Source organism: Zingiber officinale, chromosome 3B (genome assembly GCF_018446385.1).
Source record: "Zingiber officinale cultivar Zhangliang chromosome 3B, Zo_v1.1, whole genome shotgun sequence".
Lineage (NCBI taxonomy): Eukaryota > Viridiplantae > Streptophyta > Magnoliopsida > Zingiberales > Zingiberaceae > Zingiber > Zingiber officinale.
In genome coordinates this window covers 125,633,958-125,655,176 of record NC_055991.1, presented here as the reverse complement: position 1 = coordinate 125,655,176, position 21,219 = coordinate 125,633,958, and the positions used below count along the sequence as shown (strand labels likewise).

The 21,219-nt window shown below is 42.9% G+C and overlaps 2 protein-coding genes across 4 annotated transcripts; both read right to left on the bottom strand.

Moving 5' to 3' along the window:
* Positions 1 to 4,452: 4,452 nt before the first annotated feature.
* Positions 4,453 to 6,135, bottom strand: LOC122055202. Its single transcript, XM_042616577.1, has one exon. The coding sequence runs from the start codon at positions 6,133 to 6,135 to the stop codon at positions 4,453 to 4,455; it is 1,683 nt and encodes a 560-aa protein (XP_042472511.1).
* An 866-nt stretch (positions 6,136 to 7,001) lies between these two features.
* On the bottom strand, positions 7,002 to 10,304 carry LOC121967606 (chaperone protein dnaJ 11, chloroplastic-like). Of its 3 annotated transcripts, none has more exons than XR_006107811.1 (3): positions 9,772 to 10,304; positions 9,594 to 9,669; positions 7,002 to 7,830 (listed from the first exon to the last, which is right to left on the bottom strand). XR_006107811.1 is itself a non-coding variant. In XM_042517933.1 (2 exons), coding segments are annotated over exons 1-2 (504 nt in total). In that variant the 5' UTR covers positions 10,275 to 10,304; the 3' UTR covers positions 9,171 to 9,668. The 3 variants fall into 3 exon arrangements, 1 of the variants encoding a protein (XP_042373867.1); XR_006107812.1 differs by lacking the exon at positions 7,002 to 7,830 and adding an exon at positions 9,171 to 9,449; XM_042517933.1 differs by lacking the exon at positions 7,002 to 7,830 and having other exon boundaries at positions 9,171 to 9,669.
* Between the last annotated feature and the right edge of the window lie 10,915 nt (positions 10,305 to 21,219).

Sequence of the window (21,219 nt, the reverse complement as noted above, 5' to 3'; positions counted from 1 at the left end):
AATACATCTACTAATGATGCCCATTTGGTATTTCTAGGAAAGGAATTTAAAGCGTACCTGAGCGAATCTCGGTTATTTACCTTTTCTCCGAGATTCGAAAGTCCAGTAATAATTTCTTTTATTCTTGAGTGCAGATGTGCGACTGACTCGTCTTCCCCAAGTCACAGGCTGGTGAGCTGATTGCGAAGCAGATCTCTTCTGGCGAACTTGGCTTCCGACGTCCCTTCGTATAGCTCAAGGAACTTCTCCCAAAGTTCCTTTGCCGAGTCGTAGCGCCCGATCCTATTGACTTCTTGAGGTGGAAGAACCCTTAGCAGATGGTATTCTGCTTTGCCGTTCGCCACGAATTCAGCCTGCTCCTTTTTTGTCCATTGACATTTTTCCTTACCTTCTGGAGCTACATAGCCAGATTCCATTGTTAAGGTTAATTCAAAGTCTGTGGTAAAAAATACCTGCATCAGATTCTTCCAGGTAGCGAAATCCCCTTCGTATTTCGGCGGGTGGATGCTCGGTCCGGCCATCTCGTTGCTTCGTTCGGCAGTTAGTCCTCCTGAAGCGCCTTGGCTCTGATACCACTTGCAAGACCGTTGGGCCGGCTAGAAGGGGGGGTTGAATAACCCTGTAAAATAAAAAAAATCCTTCTCGAACTTTCAATAGAACACTTGCATCAAATAAAGTAAACAGAAAACAGAAAGTAAAAGGCTCACAGAGAGTTGACTTGGTTACAATCGGGGAGGTTGTTAATCCAAGGAAGATGTCGTACTATTATCTCCTTCTGGCGGAGAAGCCTTTTTACAGCAGTGAAGTGCACAACTAGAGAAGCTAAACTAGAGAGAGCGTACAAATGTTGTTACAATGAGTTGTTCTGAAATTGATGAAGAGCTTCTGGACCAAGGCTATATTTATAGTCTTGATCGGGGCGCCTGGAAGGGGTTCCGGGCGCCCTGGGAGGATAAAACTTTATCCCCAATGTTCAGATCATGTTTGACACGATCTGGTCAAAAAACCAGGTCCGGGTGCCCGGAAGGGTTCCGGGCGCCCCGGGCTGCTCCGGGCGCCCCGGAGCCTAAAAGTCAACAGCGGTTGACTTTTTCATTCGGGACCTCTGCTCCGGTTCGGCTCGGTCCGAGTCTTCTACTCCGAATCCGTTCGCTTGGGTGATCTCTGCCATCCGGAAAAGGGCTCACCTGAACCCAACTTCCGATCTTCTCGAGCGGGCTTCCCTCCGGCTTCTCGTCCCTCGGAATCGCCGCGTGTTTCCTTCTCGTCCGCCGGCGTACTCATCCGCAGTCTTCGTCCCTCGGACGCACCGCGTGTCGTCCTTCTCGCTAGCTGCGTCTCTTGCTCCCCGAGCAATCTTCCGTTTCGGCTTTCGTCCCTCGGAACCACCGCACGCTTCCTTCTCGTCCGCCGGTGTACTCTTCCGCAGCACCTCGTCCCTCAGACTGTCGTCCTTCTCGCTAGCTGCGTCTTCCACTCGACTACCTGTGCTCCTAAGCTCCTGCACACTTAGACACAAGGTTAGAAACACACAGGACCTAACTTAACTTGTTGATCACACCAAAACAACCTTGGGATTCCAACACAAGGTACCCCAAGTACAACTTGGATATCCATCCCTCGGTCTATCTCAATCTAGTCATACTCAGCATTGATCTAGATATCCATGTCCCCTCTAGATATCTATCCGATCAAGGACAATTTTCAGATTAATATACTCATTAATCTGTGAGATTTTATCATTAATCATATGCGTATAGAAAAATAAATAATTAATGATAAATTCTTGCCTTTATTAAATAATTATCCATAAAATATATAAGGAGTATCTTGGTACATAAATGTACACACTAATAGAAATAGCATGAAATTCCTCCTTTGGTGAATTGGTAAGTAGCATGGAATCCCTTCTTTGGTGAATTGGTTCTTCCTCAATTGAACCATCCAAAACTTGAAACAACTTTCCAATGAACCCATCTATAAGTTATCCAACCCTCCAATTGAACTAAGTTGAATATGAAACATTGACATCTCAATTAAATGGGAACCCTAACCTTGGGCTAAGATTAATCCGGTTTGACTCAAGTCCATGGTCCATCTTTAATTCCATACAAAATCATATTCAAATTATGAGAATCAATACTATCAATGTAGAAAAATTATAATAAAGCCTAAAATATATTTCTACACATAAATACAAAAATTAAGCATATGAGAGAATAAAAACATCAAGTATATGAGCCAAAATAATGCATCAAAATATTTGTTATCAAACGACGCCTGACTTGTCGATTACCGAGGCAAGTACTAGTAGAGTGGTAAAGTTCTTCAGACACATTAGTCCTAGGGGTCAAGTCGATAGATATATTAAATCACGTTGTAGTCTAATCAGTCAGACTTAGACCTCTTTCGATTAAACTCAGCAGAGAGACTTATGATATGAGGAGTATTGGAAGCTTCCACGTGTACTGAGAAGATCAATAGTCTTATTGAGATGAAGATCAAAGTCTAAATGGGTCAACCAGATCACCTCCACTCCGGTCACCCGAGGCAAAAAGGTTTGCCATTTAGTTCGAGTAAACTGAAACAAAAAAGCTTCACCGTTCGACTTAGGTCCATCATTCTAACAATCCAGTTGACTCAACTCCACCGATTCAGCACACCACCCTCCTTGGTTCGCTCGACTCCTCCGGTTTGGTTTACCTTGACACTTGGAACACGACCTGCTTGACTCTTCAACTTAACTCTGCCTATCCGACAAACCAACGTCACTTGGCTAGTCTCTATGGATCCGACTTGATGTTATGATCATCCCCACTCAATTCAGCTCCACCGACTCGGCACACTACCCTACTCGGCTTGTTTGACTCCTTCGGTTCGATTTACCCCGACACCAAGAACTCGACCCACTTGATTCCTTCAGCTCAACTCTGCCTATCTGACATGCCAATACTACTTGACTAGTTTCTATCAACTCGACCTGATGCTCTGCTCATCCCCACTTGGCTCAGCTCCACCGACCTGACACACTGTTCTGTTCGACTCAGCTCTTACCAACCCAATGCTCAAGCCTATCCAACTCGGTTCTGTTAATCTGACGTCCTGAGACCTAATATGCTCAAATCCCCTAGCCCACTGACCACTAACACGTGTTGCCTCACGTAGGTTGTCATAGCCTGCAAAACAACATGGTGCACTTGGCGTGTAATAAATCACAAAGCATGATCTTACACAATACAGAATGTGAACGAAATGACCTTAAATACAATGTGACACTTACTGAAGTATGACAAACATCCTAACATTTTATCATCAAGTAATACCCATAATTGCGTCGGTGGCTCAAGGATGCATGGTAGAGACACGGGGCATGGAGGGTGCGAGACACCCATTGACAGAGGCTTCGAGACATAGCACGGACAGTGATGAGGTGGAGACACGTGCAGGATGGACAGAGACTACGAGTGGTGTTAACTGATACATCATCTTCAGTATCTTGTACTATGGATGAGCAAACAACTAGCTTGCGTAGCAGACAGAGCGAGAGATGATATACCAGTGAGCACATGTATACGATCATGATCCCCCTTCCAGATATGACAATTCGTCAGATATGATATAAGAGGCTCCATGTTCATTTTTTGTATGCATGTGCATTTTGATGATATATATTGACATTTTCATTAAAGAAATCAATTAATACCCATAAGAAAGAGATATCAGACATTTGTGGTATAAAAAGAGTCCGCTGCTGGACGAATATACGCAATATACGCATTTACTCATCTACACCGTACTTCTTCTCCACTTTTCTTGTTGGAAACCTGACTTGAACATCAGAATGATTGAGCCAGGACACTTCCTGATCTCCATTCTAACCTACTGTTTCCCTCTCTTTCTCAAAGGTTCCGTGGGCTTCCCTGCCAATTGTTTCTCCTCTCGTCATGCGGCGACCTCATCAACACAAGTAACAACTCACCGATGATTCATCAATCGACAGTCTGATGCTAGAGCAACCGGTAAAACCGATCATGATCCTTTTTTGTCGAGATCATCCTAAAATTGTAAATTTGATGCTAATTGTAGTTTTACTAAAAGATTTGATCCATTTACCATGCACAGGAACAATCCTACGACTACGAAACCGTTGCCTCATCATTCTGCTTCACACAAGCAATATTTTTTGCATGAACACAACTACACAAATAGTTTGCAAGGCAACGTTTCCGAATCGCATGAAACGGTTGGTTTTATTAGCTGCACAAGGAGGAGCGATATCCAGTGTGAGTTCTTCGTTCTTCATCGTCGAATTCGTCACAGCGAAATCGGTTCGACAATCACAGGGAGGAGAGATATCCAGTGTGAGTTCTTCGTACTCCATCTTCGAATTCGTCACAATGAAATCGGTTCGACAATTATCAAACTCGGAGCGGTTTGCTGATCGTTCGTGTTTTAAACTCTCTGGTCTCTCTGAAAGTCGCAGGGCTCCTCCAATGCCGCCACGGCCGCCTGCAGCAAATCGTCCACCTTCTTCACCTGCACCAGTTGGGAATTCCTCGAAGCCCACGTAAGAACGCATTGGACGGCCTCCTTCAACCCCTCGCTCTCCGGCACATTCTTGACGATGTGGCATAGGAGAACCAACGCTTCGATCCGAAGCTGTTCTTCGAGGTACACCAGATGCATCAGGTGCTCGACAACTCCGGCGTCAAGCATGGCCTTGCAATTGCTGATGAAAAGGTTACTGGAGATGGCGAACTTAGTGAGCGCAGTCAATGCCTCCATTCTCACTGCCGACTCGCTGTTCTCGTCCGCCACTCGGCGAACCAGAGCGCCGATGACGTCGGTCTCGGTCACCCGGAACGCTGTCGACAGGCAGCCTAAAGCGGTGATGCTGGAGATGAGTATGGGTTCGTTCTCGCCTTTGTTTACAATTTGGACGAATTGGGCGATGACTGCCTTGCCCGACGGCGAATTGGGCTTGAACGCAGACCGCCTTAGATCGTCGTCGTGCTCCGCTACGAGGGCGATTTCCAATAACGCCGTTGCAGCATAGTATCGAGCATCTCCTGTGCCTTTTTCGAGTAGCGCCGCCAAGTTGAGGAGGGTTCCGCATTCGGTGATGCTCAGGCAGATGTGGGCATTACTCTTGGCGAGCTGTGACAGGGCTTTCGCAGCCATCGCCTTCATGTTGGCCATGGCATCGGGGTCTTCCGTCACTTCCCTTCCCCCGCGTCCGCGGCCTGATACTTGCCGGGGACGCCAGGAAACGGAGTCGACGGGCTGTTGGAGGTCGAGGTGGGGGACGAGGAGGCGGACGAGGTTGTTCTGGGCGAAGATGCCCTGACACTTGGGGCGTTTGGCGACAAGCTCGGCGACGGCCCAGCCTACGGCAGCCTGGACCTTCATCGGCCCACCGGTGAGCGCTTTGGCAAAGGCGGGGCACACCCCGGCGCTGATGAGATAGTCGACGCTCTCCGCGTCGCGCCCTAGGTGACCGAGGGCTCGCGCGGCGCTCTCCCGCGCATCCGCCTCGCCCTCCTTCAACAGCCGTAGCAGCGGTTCGACGCCGTCCTCCTCGATGACAAACCTGGCAAAGCGATTGTCGCTGGCAAGCTGGACGAGGGTGGCAGCCGCCAAGGAACGAGTGGTGGGACCGCCGATCCTGATCGCAGCGATGTTGTCCCAGATGAACCAGTAAACAGGCTCGTTCTCGGCGATGGGGCAGAGGCCGCGAACGAAAACGCCACCATCGTTGTCATCTTCTGATTCCGGAGTGGAGATGCGGAGGAGCCAGGAGACGTCGGCGACGGAGTTCTGGAGCTGAGCGTGCGTCTGGACGAAGGCTGCGTCAGGGACGATGGTGAAGAGGAGGTGAAGGACCACGTAATGGCGGCACTTTTCGACGAGAGCGAGGGCCTTTTCGAGGGCCTGCTCGGTGTCGTAGATGATGCGGCGGGCGGGCCGGAGGTAGAGGTCGGCGCAGGCGGCCTTGTGGAGGAGCTGGATGAGTTCGTCGGCGCGGTCCTTCAGCTGGAGGCACTCCTGCTTCCTTGTGCATACGTCCGCCGCGAACTTGCTCATCTGCTCCGCCAGCTGCGTCGGCCGCGCCACCATCTGCTTGACGCCGTCCATCATGGCGACGACTGAGTCAGTGCAGATTGAGCATTCTCTTTCCTCCTTTATTCGCTTTTGCTTTGCTTTGCTTTGCTTTTACGGGTCCAATCGTTCCATATTGAGTCAGATGAGAGTGTTTATCCAATGGGCCGGGTGGGTCGTGCTCGACACCGCCCCTGCACAAAGTCCAACACAAAAGTTTTAAAATATGCAAAATTCTAAAATATTTTTTTTAAAAAAATATCTTCTTATACTTTATATATATATATTTTTAATTTTTTAAATATATTTTAAAATTTATTATTTGTTAAAAATAAGCTCCATGAATCCCGAACCAAGTATAGTTTGGTGTATAGATCTCACTCAATCTGGAACGATATAGAATCTACTGAACTCAAGTCATGTCCCACCTAGCCCGACATGTAATTATCCAAGTCATGCTTGACTCGGCATGAAACTAACACTGTTAGTCCTAAGGGGGCTTTTTTCATATCCTTTATGATACTCGTTCAAGATTGAAGGTTCATCTGCACCAAACTTACAAATCACCTCTTCAGTGTGGCAAAAACAGAGCATAAGTTTTACGATACCAATAAAAGGTGTATGCTGCTAATGAATGACCGCCTTCTTTATCCTTGTTATAATGAATTGGTACATATAAACTCATTACATGGAACAAGGATTTCCACCAGAGTGCTTTTTCAAGATATAAAGGTCTATACACTTCGGTACGCGAATATCATCAATCCCCTTATAAAGTTGTAAGCTACATCTTGTCTGTTCTACTGCCCGTATAACAATTCAAGTCCCAAAGCACCGTGGAAGCTAACTTCCTACAATCTCCTAGATCTTATCTCTATTCTGATCAAATCATCCTTGACTCAGATTCAATCGAGCAGATAAATCATTTAACTACTCGGACATTTTAATCGAAACAAATTCCAAACATAATAATTCCAAGTCAACAAATAAACTTATACACAGTGGTGTCTAAACTGAAATCTCTGATCCAATTGCCTCTTCATTATCCACCTCCATTATTGCATTCCTTTTTCATACCCTTGTCCCCACTCGCACAGTTGCACCAAGCAAGTGGCGTCCATGAAAGAATCGATGTAATCAAGAAATCAAGTGCGCATGATATGCGCACAAAAATCGTTATCAGATGTTGATGGCTTCCTCACTAAATAGTAGTGAATATCCACAGCAGCATCAATCAATTCAAGTACAATAATTTAAAGAAGCATTGCATTGCCAATTTTTTCTCCAGTGCAGGTGAGACTTAAGAGTCTATTTTTATTGCCTTTTTTCTTTGGCCTTCTAGATTTATTGCCACAGCATTGATGGAGACTCTGGCTCTGTGACCGTTCTTTCAGAAGGTAAAATGGCATTTTTCCAGGCACGCAGTCCATGAATAAAATAAAAATCCATGAAGTTTCCACCACCGTTCCTCTTTTTGGAAAACCAGAGACCAATTATTGCAGATATCACTTTCCTTCTTTGCTTCTTCCTTGTTGGCAAGCAAATAAATAAAATAAATCTTTAGACTTGCATTCAATCTTTTACGTGTAAAAAGGATATGTTTGAACTTTCGGAGATCTGGAGTAACAAATCAAAATAATGCAACACTACTTTGAAGCTTTGACATGGTCCAAGAACAACAAAGAAAGGCATTCAAGGCAGAAGAAAATTCATCTCAGGTTAAGCTGAAACCTGCAAAAGGGAAAAGAGCAACCGGGATAATCTTGATAAAGCACACTTTAAACTTAAAATCAATACAAGTCCCAAGTATTAAGAAAATTATGGACCAGTATCCCTAATTTGAACTTAAAATCAATACAAGTCCCAAGTATTAAGAAAATTATGGACCAGTATCCCTAATTTGAACTTAAAATCAATACAAATTTCAAGTATTAAGAAAATTAAGGATGAGTATGCCTACCGATCCATGTCTGGTGTGCCGATTTTATCTGCTTGCCAACCTCATCATCGGGAGCATATTGGTGCCCCAAGAGGAAGATGAGTCAGCTCGAGTTAGGCCGAAGCTTCCATCCTTGTTCGGAATAGGCTAAAAATTATTGCATGTCTATCAATTTTCAAAGAATTTGTCCCTCTTGAGCCTAGTAAAGTCCGGATGTGTGATCATAGATCTAAAATCCAATATGTAAGATGTGAATTTGATGTGACTGAGGTGTGAATGGAATGAGCATTCACCGTTGTGATCTTCCATTACATTGTATATGGGATGCGAGGTTGTATAAATGTTAGCCACTAATGACCTACTAGGTACCATAGATTGTCATGTTATCGATTGGAGTATTTTTTTTCCCCCTACCTTTGTTAGCCAAGGGGTGAGTTTTCCCTGCCCAGGATGTGACGATGGCTAAGCCTTGGGGTCAGAATCTATATGACTATACTATTCGTATCTTATACCTCTAATATTTCAGTCTCCTACAGTTTTGCTATGTCTTGGAATAGATCTATATTTTTTTTCTTTCTTCCTTTATTTATTCTGTTTGATTTTTTTGGATCAGGGAATATTTCTACAAGTTTCTGGCTAATGAAATGAAACACAAAGTTGACATCTAAAATGACTTTTGGATGGGTACCACCCCAGATGCAAAATGTCCACAGTTTAATAAAAATATCAAGGGAACACCAAGAATAACATCCATCAGTAAAACCAGAAGAAGAAGAAGAAGAGACGTGTAAGAGGGGGGTGAACGTCTCTTTGATAACTCTAGATGATGAGTGCCTCTCTCTATGATTTTGTTAAATGGAACTATAATCCAAAATTTGCCTAATCTTAAAAATTCTGTATGGTTTAAGCAACAGTTTTCAATACCCATTTGTTGTTGCTGTTTGCTTTCTGAAGCAATGCATATTACTTATGCGTGGAGGAAAGTTTGTGCTTATGTGATCAACCTCAAACCACAAGCTACCAGCATGGAGTTAGGTATTATGGCCTACCAAAGTCAACAGAAAAATGGATCCGATTTCTTAAATCAAACCAAGTTGACATATTGTTCATTAAACAACTGTTTTCACAGACATGGCGTGTATCAGTTCATCCATTAGTTGAGATATGTTCTGCCAAGAAAATTTGCAGCAAGTGTATTTCCACATCAGTACATCTGTAATTAAGAATTAAAATTGCAGTACATTTAAATCCAACTAGTTGCCCTGTATGGGCATGACATTTCAACTTTGCTGAGCTAAATAAACAACACTTCCCTAGATAATCACTTCACTGGGTTGCCTCTGACATTTTTTTTTGAAAAATTCCGTGATCAAGATGTTATGTCAGCCTTGGTGAAAGAATCGCAGCAAAACTAGATCAGGCGAGTGCAAAACACTATTACAGAAGTAAGATATCGAGAGAAAAGTGTTGATCAAGATGTGAAGAATTTTTTACCCTTTTTTTTTATCGATCAAAACTTAGAAAACATGCTGCAGGGAGGTTAGAGGTGCGACACCTGAAACTTCTAGAAACAGCAAGTTCAGTCGTTGCGGCGGTGGAAGCTCTGGATCATGCTGACTCCGAGCTCCAATCTGCAACCATGTGAGTATTATACGATTAGCGGCACAGATCTGGCCGTCGTAATACTCTCTGATGGAGTCCTTATTGGGGAATCAAATAGATTCTTCGACTACCAGCACTGATCCGTCTCCCACGTCCGGCGACTGTGGCCGGGGAACGAAGTGCTCCGGGCGTACGCTTGACGGCGTCCGCGGACTAGCAACGCTGCCGAGTCGGTAAGCCGGCGATCGTAGTCTGCCCGTTTTTCGGGGTCCGAGAGGGTGGAGTAAGCCGCGTGAACTCGCATGAACTCGTCGGCGGACGCACCCCGGCGGCCGGTGGCGACTACATCCGGATGGCACTTGAGGGCGAGACTCCGGTAAGCAGCCTTGATCTCGGGGGGACTGGCGGTAGGGGACACGCCGAGCACGTCGTAGAGGGAGGAAGAGTAAGGGGACGAGGGGGAGAAGGCGACGGTGGCCGGGTCAGCGTGCGAGCGGTCGGTCGTGGCGGAGTATGCAACGAAGACATCGAGAGAGCGGATCGACAAGGGGGACGGTGGAGAAAAAGATGCAGCGGAGGAACGGCGAGGAGGCACGATGCGTTGAGCGAGGAATTGGGAGGAGGCGAGTGACATGATGAGGGTTAGTTAGGATGAAGAGTAAGGCGAGGGCTGAGCCGGAATTTATAGAGCGTGAAATAAGCACAGTGCGCCTGATTTGGGTCAGACTCAAGTCAAACCTTTTTTTTCTAATATCATTATTAATAAATTAATCAATAATTTCATACCCACAATATTTATTCAAAAAAACAGTTGGTATATATTATATATATTGGGATATTATTAAACTAAGATGCATCTAGAAGCAAGGTGGAGAATGGATGGACACAAACTGTAGAGTACACTGAGGATTAAATTGGAGGGTTGCAATTTGGTGACAAGTTACCATCTAAGATGGAGCTATCTAGTTAGATTGATGGTTTCAACAAAAACGGAGGGTCCCGCTCCTACTCTACCGAATTTCTAGAACCTAGGCAAGTTGGTGATTAAGATTGTGGATTAATTAGCACACATTTAGTCAAAATTATTATGCATGGTATAATTTTCCATAATCTATGAGAGATTGTGCCGGGTTATAAGAAAAATTTACTGAATTTGAAATTACACGATTGAATTCAGTCTTATATGTTGTGATGACTTAAGTTAATAATTTTAAACGGTTAGTTTAGGTTAATTAGGTTGATATGGGCTTCCAATAGTCGAATGAGACATCGTTATCGAGTGGCTCAAGTGCTTCTCGAGTCCGTGTGAAAAGTCCAATCGGGATGTCGATTGCTCCTATCGAATCGTCTAGTCATCGAGTCTGCCAATTACCGAATTTTAGTTGGTCGAGTGTCGAGCTACTTAGTTGGTCTAGTACCTGTTGGTGCAATATCCTTAGATCAAGGTTGACCTAATTGATTAAACTTGAGTTAGCTAAGTTTGAATCTTGATGTTTGAATTTCGATGTTTGATAATACATGGAAATTATAGATGCAATCATCCGTTTGGAGAGATTGTTGATATAATTCCCTCTGGTCAAGGTTGACCTGTTAGATGTAAAGAAGAGTTAAATATGGTAAAGGCTTGACCAGATACTTGACTGGGAAAGTCCTAACTGGAGGTTAAGTAGTTGAAAGTTCTGGTGAGCGAAGCCAGGTAGTTTGGAAATCCTGGTGAGTGAAGCAAGGTGAAAGACCTAATGAGTGAAGCTAGGCAGTTGGAAAATCATAGTGAGTGAAGCTAAGTGAAAGTCCTAGTGAGTGAAGCCAGACAGATGAAAGTACTTGTGAGTGAAGTCGGGCAGTGGGAAAATCCTTGTTGGGATAGTTGGACCGGCTAGAAGGGGGTTGAATAGCTTTGCACAAATTAAAAGCAAAAAACCCTTCTCGGACTTTTATAATAACACTTGCATATAATTAAAGAAAGAACTAAAAGGTAGAGACACAAGAATTTTTACTTGGTTACAACCGGAGAGGTTGTTAATCCAAGAAGTGAATCGCACTAGTATCTCCTTCAGGTGGAGAAGCCTCTTATAACACTGATGTAAAAAAATAAGAAGCTTAACTAAACAAGAGAAGCGCACAAGTGTAGAATATGAAATTGCTCGTTGAATTGAATGAATGAATAGCTTCTAGACCAAGGCTGTATTTATAGTCTTGGTCGGGGGGGGGTGGTGGTGCGCCGGGAGGGGGATAAAATTTTATCCCCTTCGCAACGGATCGTGTTTGATCGCGATTCGGTCAAAATCTAATTCCGAGCGCCCGGACCACTAAAGTCAACTTAGTTGACTTTTGGTCCGGACCCTCTGATCCGGTGCTGCTCGTCTCGGTCCGGATCTTCCACTCTGGCTCTGCTCGCTTTGGTGATTTCATCCAACTGAAATAAGGCTCACCCGAATCCAATTTCGGCCTTCTCAAGCAACCTTCCGCTCTAGCTTCTCGTCCCTCAGAAACGCCGCGCGCTTCCTTCTTGTCCGCCCGCGTACTCTTCTGTAACACCTCGTCCTTCGGACGCACCGACCCCGTCAGCTCTCTCTCGCCGTCCTTCTCGCTAGCCGCGTCTTTTACTCGACTCCCTATGCTTCTAAGTTCCTGCACACTTAGACACAAGGTTAAAATACCACAGGACCTAACTTAACTTGTTGATCACATCAAAACAACTTTGGAGTTCCAAAAATCTCTCTCTTTTTGATGTGAGCAACCTAAGTTAAGGTAGGGTAAATAAACATAAAAGTAAAACAAATAATATTACAATAAAGTGAAAAAAATTAAAAAATTGATCTACCTCCCCCTAGACTTAACATTTTCCTTCTCCCTCTTTGATCATAAAAAAATGGGGTTCCAAGAGAAAATCTAAGGGTAATAATTTTGAACTTTGAAAATTTTGAAACTTTTTTCAATACTATTTTTGGGGAAAAAAGATTCTAAGTAAGAGAAAATTTCAAAAAAAAAAAGAATTTCTAAGTTAAAAAATTCTAAGTTTAGACAATTTTGCAAGAAAAATATTCTAGAAAATTTTTTCTAAATTTTTTGCAAGCATAAGTATTTTTGAGAATTTTTCTAAGCAAAAAAATTTAAGGCAAGAAAATTTTTCTAAGTTAAACATTCTACGGTTAAAAAGAATTTTAAGTAATTTTCAGAAAAAATGTTAAAAAAAACTTTTTAAAGCATTATTTAATTTCAATTTTAATGTTTTATCAATAAGTTAATTAAACATTTTATTTCAATATTTTGGCTTCCAGGCAGTGGCGATACACTAGACCTTCTTGGTTATTCGAGCAACAACCACTTTCTTAGACAAAGCTTATAAAGAAATTTAACGTTTAATTTTCTCGCTGAAAGCGCTAAGTCTAATTTAGAGTTTAGGTTAAACAAGACTTTGGAACCCAATATAGGTTCCAACCAACTGGATTAACTAAGAATTTCTTAGAGATATACTTCTTTGAAATATTCCTAATTTGTCCCTTGTGATATCTAAAATACCAATTTAGATTGTTGTATTTTCTAAAATTTATATTTTGTGAACATGCATGATTTTTTAAGTTATCTACTTGTATTTTTAAATTATTATTTTCTAATTTTAATTTGTCTAACTCTTCTAATGGGCAAGATTTAGCTAGAATTACTTTTAAATTTTTAATCTCTTTTTCTAACTTACAGTAATCCTTAGTTAATAATTTAACAAACTTAAATAATTTATCAGGAGGAAGGGATCGTACCTGACTTACCTTGTCGATCTCGTTATCCATGTCTCCCCCTGAACTGCTGCTTTCTTCCGACGTAGCTCTCCCTTCATCGATGCTCATTTCGAACGAGCTTGAATCGTAGTCCTCGTCTTGATGACTTGCCATTAATGCAAGTCCGGAGAAGGCCTCGACTTTCGATTCGGACGACGTATCGTCCCACATCGCCTTTAGAGTCTTGTGCTCATTCTTTCGGATAGGTTTCTTTCCTTTGTCCTTGTCCTTGTTCCTTAGCTTGGGGAAGTTGTCTTTGACGTGCCCTTCTTCATTGTAGTGGTAGCATCGGATCGTCCTTTTTTTCTACTCTGCGATGGTTAGTTTTTCTAGATTTACATAATTTCTTAAATCACTTTACCATCATAACCATTTCTTCATCGTCGAGAGAGGATTCTGACTGTTGTTTGTCTCTCGATGCCTTTAGGGTGACGTTGTGCTTCGACTCCTTCGTACCTGCACATCTCGATTCATGCACTTCAAACATGGAAAATAATTCTTCTAAGGAAATAGATTCTAAGCCCTTAGAGATATAGAAGACATCTACTAGTGATGCTAATTTAGCATTTCTAAGAAATGAATTGAGTGCGTACCTTAGCGAATCTCGGGTACTTACATTTTCTTCGAGATTTGACAATCTGATAATAAGCTCCTTAATTCTCGAGTGCAGATGCACAACTGTTTCGTCTTCTTCAAGTCTCAGGCTGGTGAGCTGGTTGCGAAGTAAATCCTATCTTGCGAGCTTGGCTTCGGACATCCCTTCGTGCAGCTCAAGGAACTTTTCCCACAGTTCCTTTGCTGAGTCGTAGTTGCTGATCCGGTTGACTCTTATGGCGGAAGGACGCTCAGCAGATGGAATTTTGCTTTGTCGTTTGCCACATAGTCGGCCTACTCCTTTTTCGTCCATTGGTATTTTTCTTTGCCCTCCGGTACTACAAAACCGAATTCCATAATTAAAAGTAAATCAAAGTCAGTTTTGAAAAAAATACCTACATTCGCTTTTTCCAGCTGGCGAACTCTCCCTCGAACTTCGGTGGGTATATGCTCGGTCTGGCCATTTGTTCGGTGCTTCGATCGGCGGTTAGTCCTAAAGCGTTCTGACTCTGATACCACTTGTTGGGACCATTGGGCCGGCTAGAAGGGGGTTGAATAGTACTACACAAATTAAAAGTAAAAAAACCCTTCTCGGACTTTTAAAATAACACTTGCATATAATTAAAGAAAGAACTAAAAGGTAGAGGCACAGAAATTTTTACTTGGTTATAACTGGGGAGGTTGTTAATCCAAGGAGTGAATCACACCAGTATCTCCTTCAGGCAGAGAAGCCTCTTACAACACTGACGTACAAAAATAAGAAGTTTAACTAAACAAGAGAAGCACATAAGTGTAGAATATGAAATTGCTCGTTGAATTGAATGAATGAATAGCTTACCAAGGTTGTATTTATAGCATTAGTCGGGGTGCCTGGATGGTTCCAGGAGACTGGGAGAGGGATAAAATTTTATCCCCTCCGCAACGGATCGCGTTTGACTGAGATCCGGTCAAAATCCAATTCCAGGCTCCCGGAATCGCTCTGGCCGCCCGAACCACTAAAGTCAACTTAGTTGACTTTTGGTCCAGGCTCTCTACTTCGGTGTTGCTTGCCTCGGTCTAGGTCTTCCGCTCCAGCTCCGCTTGCTTGGGTGATTTCAGCCAACCGAAATAAGGCTCACCGAACCCAATTTCAGCCTTCTCGAGCAACCTTCTACTCTGGCTTCTCATCCCTCGGAAATGCTACGCGCTTCCTTCTCGTCCGCCCGTGTACTTTTTCGCAGCACCTCATCCCTCGGACGCACCGAGCCCGTCGGCTCTCTCTCCCGTGTCGTCCTTCTCGCTAGCTGCGTCTTTTGCTCGGCTCCCTGTGCTCCTAAGCTTCTGCACACTTAGTCACAAGGTTAAAACACGACAGAACATAACTTAACTTGTTGATCACATCAAAACAACCTTGGGATTCCAACACTGATAAGTGAAGCCAGTCAAAATTCTAGTGAGTGAAGTTAGGTGAAAATCCTAGTGAGTGAAGCTAGGCAGATGAAAATACTTGGTGAGTGAAGCTAGACACGTGGAGATTTAAGTGGATCAAAGTTGACTGGACACCTGGTATTGGGGAGCCCAAGTAGGTCAAAAGATTGACCGGATACTTGGCACAAGGAAATCCAGATGGGTCAAGGGTGACCAGACATCTGATGGAAGTCCAAGTGGGTTATGGAGGACCGGACACTTGGCATGAGACGGTAAGTCCAAGTGGGTCAAAGGGATTAACCGGACACTTGATGAAGGGGTCCTAGCAGGTCAATGTTGACCGGATGCTAGGCATGAGGTTCCAACATGTCATGGTTGACTAGATGTTAGATTCGGGGACCCTAGAATTAGTTTAAGCAAGTCAAGGGGAGATCAACCGATTGATTGGCACTGTGCTGCGACAAGAAGCAGCCCAATCGATCGATCGATCGATTGGTAGCCTTTGTTACAGGCACAGAATGCTTCCCAATTGATTAGCCGATCGATTAGGCACCTCTAATCCATCGGCCAATCGATTGGGGGCTGGTTTTTCTCGCACGATCGTGAGAAAGCCTGAATCGATCGGTCGATCGATTCAGGCATTTTCTAAAGAGCATAGAAGAAGGTTGAATTAATCAGTCAATCGATTCAGCCTCCCCAATCGATCAGCATATCGATTGGGAGCTGACCGTTACGCAGGATAAAGCCATTGGCGAGTGTTTTTCTCCGCAATTCTTCCACTCCACTTCCAGCGATAACTCTAAGAGATTCATGCCAGTTCTTGAAGCTCTCTTGGAGCAAAGTGTTGCTACACTTCCAAAGATCAAGAGGCGTCCACATAAGAAGAAGAAGCTAGGGTTAGAGTTTTATGTTGTAAATCTTATAAGATTTTACTTGTATTTGCTTCCCTTTTCTTTCTTCTTCTATTGAGAGTTTGTATAAGGCTTCTCTGCCTTTGGTAGTTATCGAGAAGGAGTGTTTTGATTAGTGGAGTGTGTGTCGTGTGTGGATCCTTGGATTAGTCACCTCTTCTTGAGGTGGATACCAAGTAAATCCTATTGTTAGCATTGTGAGCTTGTTGTAAAGACTATCCGCTGCAAATCATCATCACGGAGCAAGCAACCAAAGCATGATGAGTTGTTCACCCCCCTCTAGCATATTTCGACCCTAACAATACCGAGTCAGGACATTGAGTGCCTGAGCGGGTTGTTGAATTGGAAGGTCAAGTGCCTAAGTCAGTCAAGTTGTCGTTGAATGACCCGAACGAGTCCTAAGTGTAGGGATGACAATGGGGCGGGGACGAGTTTGCCATCCCCATCCCCGCCCCCGAATTTCATCCCCGTCCCCTTCCCCACCCCCATCCCCACTTCTTTGAGTTCGGGGAATCCCCGAACCCGAACCATCGGGATCAAATTCCCATCCCCACCCCCATCCCCGCTTTCATCTCCAAATTAATTTTACATTATTATTAATTTACTATTAATATCAATATTAATAATAATTTTATTATTAATATTTAAATTTTTTAAATATTAATATTATTATTAATATTTTTTAAAAAAATATTATTATATTAATATTAATAATATTATTATTATTTTCGGGACGACTTCAGGGATGGGGACAATATCCCCATACCCGCCTCGAACCCACCTCATCCCTGAACTCGTCTCCATCCCTGAATAAATAGGGGATCTTCATCCTCATTTCGGGGGTTTCTCCACGGGGCCCCGAACCCGCAGGGAAAATTGCCATCCCTACCTAAGTGTAAGTATCGCAGGCTAATTTTAATGTGGTCAACCAAGTCAAGTTAGGTCCTGTTGTGTTTAATGTCTTGTGTCTAAGTGTGTAGGAACTTAGGAACACAAGAAGTCGAGTGAAAGACGCAGTAGATGAAAAGAATGGCATGGGAAGGGAGTCGACGAGCTCGGTGCATCCGAGGAATGAAAAGTTATAGAAGAGTACACCGGTGGACGAGAAGGACAAGCACGACATATTCGAGGGATGAGAAGCCAGGGAGGAAATATGCTCGTAGAGAAAGTTAGAGTTGGGTCAGATGAGCTCAATTTCAAATAACAGGAGCATCACCCAAAGCGAAGAAAGTCAGCAACAAAGCTGATTTGCCTAGTGGAAGGCACATCCAACATGGCTGGAGGCGCCCTTGCGTCTATTTAGTGGAGTCATCTCCAACCATGTTGGTGTTGGGATATGTCTGATGCAGTGTGTGCTAAAAACACATTTTATAAACATGCACAACGGAAGATTTAACGATAAATAAATAAATTTATTATATCACACACATCACACACATGCAAGATATAATACAGGGACAAGATCATAAAATAAAACGAAATCGAATAACAATAATTCTAGGTATACCTTACGAATGACTTGTAACGAGAAGGACATCAACCTTTTGTGAAATTATCGAACTTCGCCTCTATTCATATCCATGCCAAGCTCTTCAAGACAACTCTAAGAGAGCAAGCTTCGCCTTCTGAAGGTACTAGCCACGAGCGAAGGAGAAAGATCAAAAAGAGGAAGAAGAAGCAAAAGGAAGATCTTCTTCCTTTAGGTGGCTTAGGCAACAAGAGGAGAACCTCCTGTTATGGCCGATGACAAGAGAGTCCAAATCCTAATTAAGCCAATAATGAATTGTCTATTAATTCTCTCTTAACCATATCGATATATAATCCTCATTAATGAGTTGGATTAGAAAGTCCAAATCCAACCCATTATGTCTTAACCAAAAATTAGTCTATTAACTCCTTGGTTGGGTTCACAACTAAATCAAGTTGGTTCATGACTAAACCAAATTAGTTCATGTCTAAACTAAATAGAGTCTAACTCTTTCATAAGAGATGTGTTCATCTGCACTTCCATTCTGACAAATATTTTCATATTTATCTAATGTATGATACAGTCAAACATTTATCTCTTGATCTGAAAATCTTATTATCTAACTTATTTTATGTCTTTTAGAAACTTGCAGTGTATGCGACCCAATAGCTTCCCGGGTCTTGGTCGTCCATAATTAACTACTTAATTATGGAACAATCATGAGTGACACTTAGTAGTATACTATGATTCCCAATTAATTGAAAAATCATAGTTGATCTCAGAACTAATTCTGAACCTTTTAACAGTTATAGTGGGTCGTGCCTCATTCCTTTCACTCGTCTTATACCCACTTAGTTTACTACATGTTCTATGTGTCTGCCCCCACTAGGCTGATTACGTTACACTTAGCCTAAGTAATACTTCCTCGTTCTACTAATTTAAATTACTTGTACATGTGTACAAGAGTTTCATACTTTTAACATGTGATGCTTTGGCCAAACACTTTGAGTAATAATCCTAACGAGTGACCATAGGGTATATATCTCCTCGCAAGGAGCGATGAATCCTCTGTGGGCTATCTAAATACTTTTGAGCATTTCGACTTATACCCAATCATCTCGGGTTCACACCTTCAAGAGATGTTTGCTTAAGATGCCAAAGTATAAGTCTCTATGACCAGGATGACTTGTATACCTCAAGTCAAAGGAAACTTACACTCGAACTGCAGTAAGAACTTCACAGACATATCCATATATGTAGAGAATCATATGAAGTCTTACTACAAGTCACTCCAATAAACTAGTTACCATAATTAACATCCACGTTTAACTCTCGACATTCCAATGTCTCCAACTAGTGAGAAACAACTGCTTGGCCAAACCAAGAACTATAACCCGTGCAAGTTTTATAGAATTGGTGATGTCAGAATGCACCAATTCGACAACTAGGGAAATTCTAATACGTTCATAATTGCACATGTAGAGATAATCATAAGTTGTGATCCAATTACAAATTCTTTCATGTTATGAATTATATTGCGGACATTCAGTAAATGAGTTTAAGACTATTCAAATATATAATATGCACTCAAATAGTGAATCTATATTTATCAAATAAATAATAAAACCATAAGGCGATTGCCTTAGAACATCCCTTAAAATCTAACAGTTGGAGGTGCCCTACAGCCACCCTGGAAGGTACCCTCATGCCTCCAACGCAAGAGACAACCGTTGGATGACTATTGGAGGTGGATAAAGTTCTATCCTCATTGGAGGCACCGTGGAGCCTCTTGGAGGCACCTCCAACCAATAATAGCATATTCCAGGAGGCTATCAAATGCCCCTAGAGCTAGAAATTAAACAACAACTTCTGTATTCAATTTCTATTGAGTTTCTTAGCTATCAAAGAGTGTAAGAGACTTCTTCGCCTTCAACGAGGGATATCTTTAGAGCTTTTCATTTACCTTGGATTAACAATCACCTAGGTTGTAACTAAATAATTTTCTAAGTCCCTTAGTTTATATTTTTAAATAGTTATTTTGTTTAACTAATATTGTGTCCTTGCTAAAGTAAGTTAGATCGAGATTATTAATTTTAATTTCAGGGCTATTCATCCCCTTCTAGTCGGCCTATGCGAACCTACAATTAGTATCAGAGCCCAACCACCTCAGAAGGACTAACCACCAACTGAAGCAATGAGACAATGGCTGGATCTAGCATTCACCCATCAAAATTCGAGGGAGGATTTGTGATATGAAAAAAGCGGATGGAGATATTCTTCAAAATAGACTTTGAAATGTAGGATTGAAAAGCGCTAGGGGGGGTAAATAGTGCTTGTGGCTAATTCGTTCGTTTTAAAATAGTCGATCAAAGATACTCAACGGAATAGTAAACATCAAAGACAAACACCAAGATTTTACTTGGTTCGGAGCCTGTGGCGACTCCTACTCCAAGGTCCGCACGTTAGAGTGCTTTCGATGGGCAATCACTATAGCTTCGTAAATTTACAAATCAAAGTACACTTTAAATACAATAAATAAAAGTATATCAACAAATAAGAAAAGAGAATTTAAGGCTTCCGGTTGTCGGAGTCGAGTTACGACTTTGTCGGATCGTCCTTTGAGTAGTGCGCAGTAGAAAGATTGCCGAAATCAAGTGTAGTTTAGCCTCTGCTCGAGACTGCCTTAAGTAGCCCATTGAGGGTGCCTCCAACCTCCATAGGAGGCGCCTTCATTTGGGATTTTTATCCCAAGTTCACAGTGTCGATAAACTCCGTAGCTCCCGCTGCTTATCCACCCGAAGGCGCCTCCAAGCTCCATGGAGGGCGCCCTCCATCCAGCGTCCAAGGTGCCTCTAGCAACCTTGGAGGGCGCCTTCTGCCCTGCTATGCAGAGTCTTTGACTAATGCACCTGAGGCGCCTCCAAGTTCCATAAAGGGTGCATCAAGAATTGTTCATCCGAGGTTTTAAGCCCTTTTCACTCCCTGCAAGATGCGTTAGTCCAAAATACCAAACATATCCTGCAAAATAGAGTTAGCACAATAAAATATGAAATAGTAAGTTATTTTGATAGTCTCCAGACTATCCGATTTTAACTTCGGATTTTCTCCGAAAACCCTAGGTCAAACTGACGCCTACTGTTCCCTCATCGAGGAACACGTCCTCACCTACTCCTCTCAGGAGAAGTTACATGTTGCCAGATTGATCCTCCAGATCAATTAGACTTTTTCTCAGCGTCCGAAACTTCCGGTCTTCATGCTGGGCGCCCGCTCCATGACCCGTCCAGGCTTCCACCCGGTTTGCGACACCAGGATTTCAACCTACAGTCCCCGACTCTAGGATTTTGCCCGAAGCCCTCGACCTACCAAGACTTTCTGTGTAGGGTTACCACCCCCTAGGACCTAGGGTTACTGTCCCCAGGGTTT

What these genes read in the sequence shown, in the direction of transcription:
- LOC122055202 (XM_042616577.1), bottom strand. Translation starts at nt 6,135, where the DNA reads ATGGACGGCGTCAAGCAGATGGTGGCGCGGCCGACGCAGCTGGCGGAG.
- LOC121967606 (XM_042517933.1), bottom strand. Translation starts at nt 10,274, where the DNA reads ATGTCACTCGCCTCCTCCCAATTCCTCGCTCAACGCATCGTGCCTCCT.